Source organism: Eulemur rufifrons, chromosome 7 (assembly GCF_041146395.1).
Source record: "Eulemur rufifrons isolate Redbay chromosome 7, OSU_ERuf_1, whole genome shotgun sequence".
Classification (NCBI taxonomy): Eukaryota; Metazoa; Chordata; class Mammalia; order Primates; family Lemuridae; genus Eulemur; species Eulemur rufifrons.
This window is the reverse complement of record NC_090989.1, coordinates 252,624,112-252,635,834: the sequence shown is the minus strand read 5'-3', so window position 1 is coordinate 252,635,834 and position 11,723 is coordinate 252,624,112. Positions and strand designations below refer to the sequence as shown.

General features: G+C 50.7%; 1 protein-coding gene across 1 annotated transcript; it reads left to right on the top strand.

The window, feature by feature from the left end:
* The first annotated feature begins 7,561 nt into the window (after positions 1–7,561).
* Positions 7,562–8,548, top strand: LOC138385970 (olfactory receptor 13C7-like). The gene has a single exon (XM_069472136.1). The coding sequence runs from the start codon at positions 7,562–7,564 to the stop codon at positions 8,546–8,548; it is 987 nt and encodes a 328-aa protein (XP_069328237.1).
* Positions 8,549–11,723: the final 3,175 nt, after the last annotated feature.

Sequence of the window (11,723 nt, the reverse complement as noted above, 5' to 3'; positions counted from 1 at the left end):
AAGCCCTTCAGAGCAGAACCCAAGGCCCCCACGGCTGGCCCTGCCTGGCTCTCTCCCCGACCCCTCCTAACAGCCGCACAGCCGCCAAGCGTAGCCTTGGCATTCCCTGCCCTGCCCGACAGTCCCTGCCCTGCCCTCTGTGCGATTCTTGGTTCTTTCCGGGAGGCAGCACAGGCCCAGCACACAACTCCGTGTAAAAGGACTGCCTGACTCTGCAGGCCCAGTGCAAGCCACCTCCACAAGGGGCCACCCACGTTGCTCCTCTCCCTGTGCCCTTCCTTTGTTCTTTGTTTTCAATGTTACTCCAAGAGCAAGGTTCCACTCTGTCCCAAAGTCCAGGCTTGCCCAACCTCAGGCCCTACACAACTTTCCTAAAAAGATACATGAGCACGTCAATGTAGGGGTGATAATGGCAGGGCCTAGAATCCTTCCCAAATCTGAGCAGAGCTGGGATGGAGCCCACAGATGGCAGAAAAGGCCACTGCCAGGTGACAGCAGAGGCAGCAATGAGGCCCAGAATCCAAAGTTCCCAGATCTGCCTGGCCCTGGGACACCAGTCACCCAGAGCAGCCCAGGACCTGGAGTCCCCTTACCCCCACCCTTCCTAGCAGCAGCAGCAGCTTCCAGCAGCCTCACGTGGCTTTGGGAGGCTTGCTCTACCCCTCGCCATCCCATCCTCTGGGATCCCGCTATAGCTGCCCCTTCCTGGTTGGTGCTCAGGCTCTCCGCAGATTTCCTTTCTGAAAACTCAGCGAACACACAGTGGAAACGGACTCAGATCCACAGAGCATTTCCATCCCCTGCCCTGGCCTGGCCTCAGTGGCACCATCGGTGCAACGGGAGAGCTGGGCTTGGCTTCCAGACAGCAGTCCCACTCTCCTGCCCCGGCTGCAGGGAGCAGCCGCCTTGTGAGCCCTCAGTTCCCTCCCAGGGCTTCTCCTGCCTCCTCTGCTGGTGAGAACAGGCAGAGGACAGCAGCACGGCCCGAGGGCAGAGACACTCAAACCTCTCTGACCACGCCAGGCTGAAGGCTGTCAGTGGCCATGACGTTCTGTGGGTCTTGGATGCAGGACAGGAATTTGAACTGTATTCTGCGGGCATTGGGGGTTTGCAATCGGATTTGCTTTTAGCAAGGTCACTGATTAGATTCTATGACAAAATATTAACTAAGAATTTTCTCCTCTGGGTGATGAGGTTACAGATAACTACTATTTTCTTAATTATTCTTTTCAATATTGTCTAATACTTCTACAATGTCCATGACTTTGAACTTAAAAAAACAATGTTAAACATTTTTAAGAGATGGAAGATCACCTTGCCCCAGAGTAGAGGACAGACGAGAAGGGCACCAGCCTGACGACAGGGAAGAGAGGGCGCTGCTGCAGTCACCCAGGCCCTCGTCAGGCCTGGCCAGGCAGGCAGTAGACGACAGAGGGTGGCACCGAGAGACACTGGGGAGAGATACGTACATAAACATTTGGGAGACAGAGATAAAATATTGGGGGTTACAGTTGACCCTGAACAACCCAGGTGTTAGGAGGACTGACCCCTGTGCAGTCGAAAATCCATGTATAACATTTGACTCCCCAAAAACTGAGCTACTAATGGCCGGCTGGTGACCAGAAGCCTCACCGAGAACATAGACAATTAACACGTACATTGTTTGTTATGTGTATTATATTCTGTATTCTTATGATAAAGTAATCTACAGAAAAGAAAATGTTATTAAGAAAATCATAAGATAAAATGTATTTACTATTCTTTAAGTGGAAGTGGATCATCAAAAAGGTCTTCATCCTCATCATCTTCATGCTGAGTAGGCTGAGGAGGAGGAGGAAGAGGAGGGCTTGGTCTTGCTGTCTCAGGGGCGGTGGTTCACCCAGGAGTTTTTTCCAATTGTCACAAACCTCCAAAAAATGTCCCCATATATTTATTGAGAAAAATACACATGTAAGTGGACTGGTGCAGTTTAGACCTCTGTTGTTCAACGGTCAACTGTATATATATCATACGTGTAAAATAATATTTGGGAGCTAGATATATAAAATTCAGGATTATGGAGGTAGATGAGGGAGAGCGAGGGCTGCGGGTTGACGCCTGGGTTTCTGGCTTATCTGGGAGGGTCAGATACAGGTGCCACCCACTGAGACGCTGAGATGGGGGAGATGACAGCAGCGGGTGGGGGCGGGGGAGATGATGATCACAAGTTTGTCTTAGGCCTGTTGAGTTCGGGTTGTCCCTGGGGTAGCAAAAGGGCAACGTTCTATGAGCAGATGGAAAATAAGTGGCAACAATCTTCCCATCTTTTACTTTGACCTGTGTTCTTGACAAACGTTCCAGAAGAAAACCATAGTGTAATATGAAATTTTGCAACTTCTGCTGCTTTATTTAAGGCTTCTTTTTAGTCTCGAAACTGTGTCAAGTTGTTATTTTTTATTGTGAAAGAACAGGAAGGGGAGAGGAGAGGAGAGGAGAGGAAGGGAGTGAAGGGGAGAGGAGAAGAAAAAAGAAACCTGTAAAACCTCATTTGCCTGGCTACATCCCTGACTTAATGAAGTCCCTCACATGTACACGTCACATCTCACACCTTACAAAGCGATTTACTTTCTCTAAGCGTTGATGAATCCAGGTCCCCACAGCAACCCTGGAAGGAGACGACCCATTTCACAGCCCAGACACCCAGGCCTGGTGAAGGGGAGTCGTGGGCCCAGAGCCTGTGGCATCCAAAGGGCAGGACTACAGTGAGACCCAGTCTCCAGGTTCTCTGTCCAGCATCTCTCCTGTGCCCGCCTCACCCGAGCAGGGCCCCCCTGGGGCAGGGCAAGGAACCTGGAGTCTCTGAAGCCCAGGTCCCACAGCTGCCAAACATGCAACTTTCTGTACTTGCAGAGTTTGAACTTTAAATTGGGCGGGGACTGCAAGGTCCCTGAGAGCAGGGAGAAAGCGGGCTGTCTATGCAGCAGGGGAGCAGGAGGCTGGTCCTCGGGCCCCATGGGCCCTGGCCCATCCAGGCACAATGCACCTGCTGGTAATGAACTCAGCACCTCCAAGCCTCAGCTCAGCCCACCAGGCTCTAGCTCCCTACATACGCTTGGGCCACGGGCCAGGATGTGGGAGGTAAGGAGAATTCGTCTGCCATGTTGATTATTCTCATGAAATCTTTTTAAAACATTCTTAAAATAGAATATTTTCTTAGGAAAGGGGACATAATATCATCTACCACTTCCTATTTACCCATGTGCCAGGCTCCATGCTAAGAACTTTGCATGCTTCATCTCGCTGGATCCTCAAAATAAGCCCAGAAGGAAACACTATTATCCCCACGTCATAGGTGAGAAGCTGAGGCTGAGAAAACTGAGCAGGAAGCAGGGCTGGGACTTGGCCCTGGTCGGTCTGACTCCAAGCCCACCCTCAGCCCCTCTGCCACACGGCCAGGAAGCGGCGAGGCAGGACCCAGATCTAGGCCTCTCGGGGAAGTTGTAACTGAAGCTTTCTTGTTATGCCCCTTTCCTTTCTTTTAAAATAACGTATTTAAATATTTTAAAATAAGTATTAAATTGTTAAAAAATTAGATTCATCAGCCAATGAGATTGATATATTTACCTTGCAAAGTAACCCCAGGCCTACCAGACCTCAGGTTGGAAGTTGCTAGAAAGATGTGAGGCACTGTGTCAGAGGTTACAGAGTACCAGAGGTCACCTAATTGAATGGCTCCATTTTGTCAGGAGAAACTTGACCAAGGTCATATAGCAGAATAGGAACAATGGCCAAGAATCAAACCTGGGTCCCCTCCCTCCCCGCCCAGGGCTCCTTCCCACATCACTCTGCCTCTCGGGAGGTGTACAGGTGAGGAGTGGAACTAGATGACTATTTTCAGAGACACTCAATGTCCTATCACTTTGTGACTCTGGTTTTCCAGGACATGACAGTGTGTGACGTTGACAGGCAGATGCTGAAGCAGCTTTCTGAGTGTACTGGGAAGTGCCACTGTGCCCAAACGCAGAGGTGCAGTATTTCTAGTTCTCTTGCTTCTCGGCATGTGGTAGGACTCCACAGTGCCAGTGGGCTGCGGGCAAACGTGACATATGTCACTTCTGGGTCAGAGCAAGATGCTCCAGTGTGTCCTTCCCCAGTCATAATAACTGGTGATGTCCCAGAGCCTCCATCTGCCAGGGTCTCTGAAGAGAGCCCCCTGAAGACCCCCAATAGACATGTAGCATGAGAAAAAAATAAACCTTCATCATGTTAAGCTGATAAAATTACGAGGTTGTGTGTTACTGCAGCATAACCTAGCCCATCCGGAGTGACCCACCAAGGGACTAGCAGCTGCTCCCTGATGTCCCATCCTGTGCCCATGCTGCAGTCAAAGCTATTGGCAACCCGGCAGCATGGTATTATCTAGAACAAACTTATTTCTTTGGGGCCATAAGCCTGTGGTCTCATGGGCTAGCTTTAATTTCCACGAATGTGTTATGATCAGACTCTTGTGAGGAAACCCACCACACTCCTGATGTAGCTCTTCAGAGAGGGCAGCTCTTACTACAGGTAGGAGACTGGAACCCCGAAAGCTCTCCTAGGAATCACGATGGCTGCACCATCCTGTTGGGGGGGGTGTATTGAAGGGAGAAGGGGACATAGATCTCAAGGTAAGACACTGGGATCAGGATTTTTGGCAGAAGAACAGCACTGGATCTGAACAAATGGTCAGGTCAGTTCAGTTCATGGTGATCACTGACAGCTCCTGGCTGTGGCTCCCTGGCCCACAATGAATCAGACACAGCCCTTCTACTGCAATAGCTCGCAGCACAGTCAGAGAGAGACACACAACAAACTAACCACAATGCAAGGCAGAATGGAACGAGCCTGCTTCAGTAGCTGTGTGCCCCTCCTGCTGCCAGGGTGGTCAGTTCTATGGAGGCATCACAGAGAAGGTGGTGTGTGAGTTGAGCCTTGAAGGGTGAGAAGAGAAAGGCCATTCCAGCCCGAGGAAACTGCCCAGAGGAGGGATGAGCCTGGAGCATGCGGGCTTTGTCTGAACAGTGTGGGGTGGCCTGGTGAGGCTGAGGGGGGAGCGGGTGTGAGTCAGGAGGGCAGCCAGAGCCTGCGCAGACAAACCCTCAAATGCCTCCATCGCCCACTTGCTGTTTTGGAGAGAGGCAGGGGTGATGACGAGAAATGCAGAGCCGCTGGTTTCCCAGCCTTCACCTGCTTGAAATGCCCCACACCTGTGTTGATGCCAGACTTTGAGATGAACACAGGTCTTTTTGTAACAACACACCCAGCAGAAACAAAGCCCTTATAGATCTTTCCAGATTTCAGGTTTTACTTCATCTTTACATCCCACACTCAGATAGAATCTCAGAGGTCTACAGCCCAGAGAGAGGATGGGAGGTGTCCAAGGTAAGGAGAGAGTGAGTGAATGATCGTAGACCCCATGAAGGCAGAAGCCACATGTCTCTGCTATATTCCCAGTTCATAGTAGGTGCTCAATAACTATTTGTTGAGTGAGTAAATGAATGAGCCATCACACCCGGGCAATTCTTTATCTTTTTGCCAAACTTCAGCAAGAGAAACTCTACCTGTAAATGTTCACGTGGAGATTTAAGGTCAGTAACTGACCCGGATTAACCAACTGCCCCTGCATGTTCCAGAAACTGTCCCCCTCATAATCACCCTGATTTAGAGTAGTGGAAGGAAACCTGGCATAGGCTCTGGAGAAAGAGGGCATCATGAAAGACACTGGAGCCCTTGTCCAGGAGGGGGCTGGTTCAGATCCAGCAGGCACCTGTGGCTGAAGACGCAGTCTTCTATCTGTCTCAATAGCAATCTGTTACTGCACCGCCCTGGGCAGCACCTGCAAGTGTGTGTCTCCTCCGAGCTACACGGCATCCCCAACCTTCAAGGAGGAAACCGAGGCTCAGAGAGGTCAAGCGACTTGGTCGGTATCACAGGGTAGTTCGTGCTGAAGCTGGGAGGCAAAGCTGGGGTCTGGGATCATGCATCCCATGTCTGCTGAGCGTCTGCCCTTGGCGGCACTCGCTGTATGAGGGGCAGGGAGGAAGGAGGCAGAGTGCTGATCTCCAGATGTAGCAGAGAAGACACAGTGACACAGAGAGACAGTAAGGGATGCGGGAGCACAAGAAGGGAGCAGGTAACTCTGCAAAGGGCAGGAGGGAGAAGAAAAGAGACGTGGCACTGGCCTTGAAGAGTGAACAGGACACCCCACTGGGGAAGGGAGGAGGACGTGCCTCCAAATTGGGCAAAGATGTAGAGCTGGGCAAAGACATGTTTTATTTAGAAAAGGGTGAGCACTGTGGCCCCTACAAATGGTGGGTACAATTAAGCAGGAAGAATGAGAAAAAAAAATCCAGCCCAGAAGGACAGACAGGGCTCCATCACTATCAGAGAAAATTGGCCTCACAGCCAATCTAGGAATTGGTGGGGAGGCAGAATTATATATTCTGAATGAGAAAAGTTCACGCTCAGCTCCTGTTTCTCCTTCAGACCAGGGTCCACTTGGCCATGAGACAGCTTTCCAGTCCTAACAAGACTATTGTGCTTTGGAGACACTTGGGCTCCCTCCTGTGAATACCTAACATTGGCCTTTCCCTCAGAGGCAGGGAGACCAGCTCAGCAGGACGATGCTAGCTACCTGGGAGAAACTTACAGCCTCTTCCCATTCCTCCCTTTATAATTGATGACTGACCACGCCTCCGCCAGATTAGCACCTGGCTTTCCTCCTCGTGTGGCATCATTGCCGATATCACTTACCCTAGAAAGCAATATGGAAGCCAAGAAGTGAGTCACTTGGCTTTCATGAACAGGGTTAAATCCTGTGACCAGTAACTCTATTAGGATATCTATGTTTTGATGTCCTTTTAAAAATCAATGAATGGTTTGTGATTCCTTAAGGAGAGATGACCAGCAATCAGGCTTACATGTCCCGTGGAGCTGAAATGCTTGACCTGCATGACCCAAAGGAACACTAGGTGAGCATTATCCACCACGCACCTGCCTTCCAGAGCTCATCTCACTTAATTCAGGGAAGGGGGGCAGCACCTTTGACAGGTCCACTTACCTTTCTCACTGCTGTAGCCCCAGCACCTGATATAATATCTAGCACAGAGTGGGCACTCAATAAATTATATTCAGTGAATAAATGAACCTGAAATACTATGGACATAATAATTCAGTCATATGAAGTCATAACTTAGAAAAGATGCTTCCTCTTAACAGCCAAGAACACTTTAGATTCCAAAGAAGCATGTCAAACATGAATCCTACTCTGTTGTCTCCCCTGCGCCCCGGGGCGAGCAGAGACAGGACCAGGGGACTGGGATGTGCCACGTCCTCCCGTGTTTTGTGAGCAGAACTGCAGAGCGGGGAGGGCCAGCATACAGACCTGAGGTCCTACTCTCTCATTATACAGATGGTGAAACCAGATTCCAGAAAGGGAGGCTGACCTGCTGCAGGTCACACATCCAGGTCACCTGGCTCCCAGGCCAGCTGGAGCTTTTTCCAAAAAGCTCTGTGGTCCAGATGGAGAAGGAGAGGGAATGAGATGAGTGGAACAAACCAGACAGCTGTGACGGAATATGTCCTGCTGGGGCTACATGGGCACCGTAAGCTAGAGGTGGTCCTGTTTGTGCTGTGCCTGGGCGTCTACTTGGTGAACGTGCTGGGCAACTCCCTCCTCATAGGGCTGAACATACTGGCCCCCTGCCTGCAAAGCCCCATGTACTTCTTTCTCAGCAACCTCTCCCTCATGGACATCTGTGGCACCTCCTCCTTCGTGCCTCTCATGCTAGTCAACTTCCTGAAAGCCCGAAGGACCATCTCCTTCCCTGGCTGTGCCCTGCAGATGTACCTGACCCTGGCGCTAGGCTCTACAGAGTGCCTGCTCCTGGCCATGATGGCATACGACCGTTATGTAGCTATCTGCCGGCCACTTAGGTACCCGGAGCTCATGAGTAGGCAGGCGTGCATGCAGATGGCAGTGCTGAGCTGGGGGACAGGCTTTGCCAACTCGCTGCTGCAGTCCATCCTTGCCTGGTGCCTCCCCTTCTGTGGCCACAATGTCATCGACCACTTCTTCTGTGAGATCTTGGCAGTGCTAAAACTGGCCTGTGGGGACATCTCCCTCAATGCACTGACAATGATGGTGGCCACAGCTGTCCTGACACTGGCCCCAGTCCTGCTCATCTGCCTATCCTACATTTTCATCCTGGCTGCCATTCTCAGGGTACCCTCTGCTGCAGGCCGGCACAAAGCCTTCTCCACCTGCTCTGCCCACCTCACAGTGGTGGTGATTTTCTATGGGACCATCCTCTTCATGTACTTCAAGCCCAAGGCCAAGGACCCCAATTTGGATAAGATTATTGCATTGTTCTATGGGGTTGTGACACCCTCACTGAACCCCATCATCTACAGCCTGAGGAATGCAGAGGTAAAAGCTGCTGCTGTAGCTCTGCTGGGGGGCCACCTGCTCTCCAGGAAAGTGTCCCACTGTCACTGTTGCTCTCCATCTCTGTCAGTCAGCCCAGGCTAGGTTATGTGATGTCGTGACCTCAAATCTTCAGTGGTTTAAAGCCATCAAGGTTGGTTTCTCGCTCACGCTGCAGGGCCACATGAGCCTGGCTAGGGTTCTGCTCTGATCTGTGGTCTTCATCCCCCTGGGACTCAGGAGGACAAAGCAGCTACCATCTGGAACACTGCTGGTCACCATGACAAAAGGAAAAGGAGAGTAACAAAGCCTGCACTGACTCTTAAAGCTTCCACTCAGAAGTGCCACGTGTTACTTCCATTTACCTCTCATGGGCCAACAATGGCAACAGCATGGCACATGACCCTCTCTGACATCAAAGGGGAGGACAAGCACAGCTATCATGTGTCTGGGAGGAAAGAGAGAGAGGACTGAGAGCTCAGTGAATAGCCTAATGACCACCACACCATCCTCCAGAGTCGACCCAAGAGCTACTAGAGATTTTGCTTCCTTTTCCCCGACCATCCTTCAAGGACTGTCCTGCACCCTTCACGTGGGCTGCTGCCAGGTTCATTGTCCCAAGAAAGCTCAGGTTAGCTCACCTGCAGTGGTTTTGTACTGGGTCAACCAAACTAGGTTGAAGTGTGTGCTTCCCAGAATTCTCTTCCCGGTATGGGTCTGAGTTAGGGGTGACCAGAGAGACATGTGCACGAGATTTGGAAGGCAAAAGTGCAACAGCACCACACACTGCAGGAGTGTTCACATGCTGTCGCTAAGTTGCTGACTCACCTCGTCAGTGCAGCCTGTCCAGTCCCCACCAGATCACCTCCTTCAACTGTCTGAGTCCTGGGTCAAGTGCAACTTTATGACAAAAGGTGCCAGCTTCTCCTGCAGGTCACTGGTGTCACTGAGATTGAAGGCATGAGAACCAGACCAGGTTCTAGTCTGTCCTCCTGGGCTCTAGTTTGCCCTTATTCCCCTGCCTGCACATCCAGCCTTCCTTCCCGACTGCCAGCCCCACTCACCTGCAGCAGCTCAGGCCCAGCCCCAAATGCAGAGGTAGCAGCTTTGCACAGACTTCTCCAACTGCTCCCATGACAGCATAGGTCTAATTTCTATAATAAACTCCTTATATCACTCATAGTGGTTCTGCTACTTTGGTCAAACCTCATTGATTCATCACTCTTCTGATCAAGAACCTTTGATGGCCTCCATTACCAAAGCATTAAGTTCAAATTCTTCAGCTGAGTCGTCAAGGCCCTCCAGAGAATCTGGCCCCACCTGCTTCTTCAGCCTGATTTTCCACTACGCCTTTCACATGGGCCGTCCCCTCACTACGTCATCTGCACCTCCTGCACCTCCATGTCTTTGCTCGTGTTGTTCTCAGATGACACCTGGGACCAGTTTTCAAGCTAGCCTAGACACCATCTTTGTCACTCAAGCTTTCCTGTTGCACTTAGAGATTGTTCTCTTTACATCCTACAGCACTTTGTCAGGACCTTTCACTCGATACCTATCCCATCCTGACTGGCATTTGTGACATTTCACCACCATGTGAACTCCTCAGGGCAGGACTCAGGCAGGTCTGACTCATCCCTGCAGCTCCCACAGAGCTCTCCCTGTGGAACGTTTGCTGAATGGAACCGTCACTTGGAAGCCCTAGCAACATCACCATCTAGGGATTGAACCTTTTGCTGCTGAACACACTCCAGGCAATTATATGTGGTCAGGGGTCTTAGTCCAGTTGTGCGTACAGATACGTGCAAGAGAGCAGCACTATCCACTGGCCAAAGCACCGTATTCAAGGCAGGTGGGGGTTTGGATCCTTGGCTCTCCCCCATGGAGACAAGTCAGGAGACCAAGGATCCCCATTTTGGGAGCCAGGAGACCAGGGTTCCAGGCCTGGTTCAGTGGCTATGCCCACTTCCCACCCCCCACCCCAGGAATCCCAAAGGTACCTCAAACTGTCCAAAAATGAACTCATCATCCCCCCATCCAAAGTGGTGTCACCACCTCAAGGAATGGCACCATCACACCCAAGTCGGAAACATGGCGGTCATCCGAGACTTTCTATTGTACCTCATCATCCCATGGATCCAATTAGTCATTAAGTCCTACAGAGTTCATCTCCTAATAGCTCTTAAATTGGTCGTGCCTTTCCAGCGAATTAATTAAGAAGCCTTCACTATTTCTTTCTCAAATACTGCAACAGCTGTGTCACTGCGCACTGGCCCTCCAAACTCTCCCTCAAATCCATACTCTGCCCCAGCCATCAAAACACCAATCTGATCAGGCTACTCTCCTGCTTAAATCTCTCCAATGGCTCCTCATTTCTGGCAGAATAAAGGCTAGACCGCCCCCTATCTGTCCACGCACAGATGGCTGCTTTCCTCCACCACCCCACTCCACAAACACACACACACACACACACACACACACACACACACCAGGCACAGGAGTTCCCTAAGTATCAGTCTTTCCTGCTGCTCTATCTTCCCCTTGCTGTTCCCTCCCCATGTCCAAACACTTGGTGACCTTTAATGACATATATTGGACATGCATCATGTACCAAGCTAGGCACTGTACTAAGTGTTCTAAGTGCTTTGCTGACTGGGGATTACATGGAATGATGGAAAACTCAGGGGAGGGATGCAATATGGATTCGGGTGATCACAGAGAACACTGTCCCAACATCTTGGCATTATGGAAACTTATTTAATCCTCATTAAAATACCCCCCCCCCTTCTAGGGAACCCCTTCTGACTCCTCCTCACTGGGTGGGGTGTGTCCCAGCTCTGTCTCTCCTCTTCAGTGCCCTCTGTGCTCTGCTGACCCTGTCCTGAATCCCAGCTATTCATGTCCCAGCATACTAGTGACCTGGCTGTATACATCTTAATGTGATGGAATAATATTTCTGGGATAGGAACAGACACCCAGCCCACACCCCTCGCTCCTTCTCACCATTCAGTTGGCCACACCATTCTCTGCCCAGTGGCCCAAGGAAGAGATGTGATTGCAGAAAACAGAGAACAAAAGGATGTTTTCCTGACTTTTGCACTTCAAAAGCCTAGGCCCTGAAGGGAACAGAAAAGACTTAAGGCATAGATAAAAGATTTGGGAGACAGGGTTAGTGAAAGTAAGGCTTCTTCACATTCATATTAACAAAAGGGGGAGGAAGAGAGAGGAGGGAAGTAGTGAGAGTACTGGCACAGAGGGTACCCAAAGGGAGGGGCCCTGGATA

Bases quoted from the DNA above. Each gene is read 5' to 3' on its own strand.
- LOC138385970 (XM_069472136.1), top strand. From the start codon at position 7,562: ATGAGTGGAACAAACCAGACAGCTGTGACGGAATATGTCCTGCTGGGG.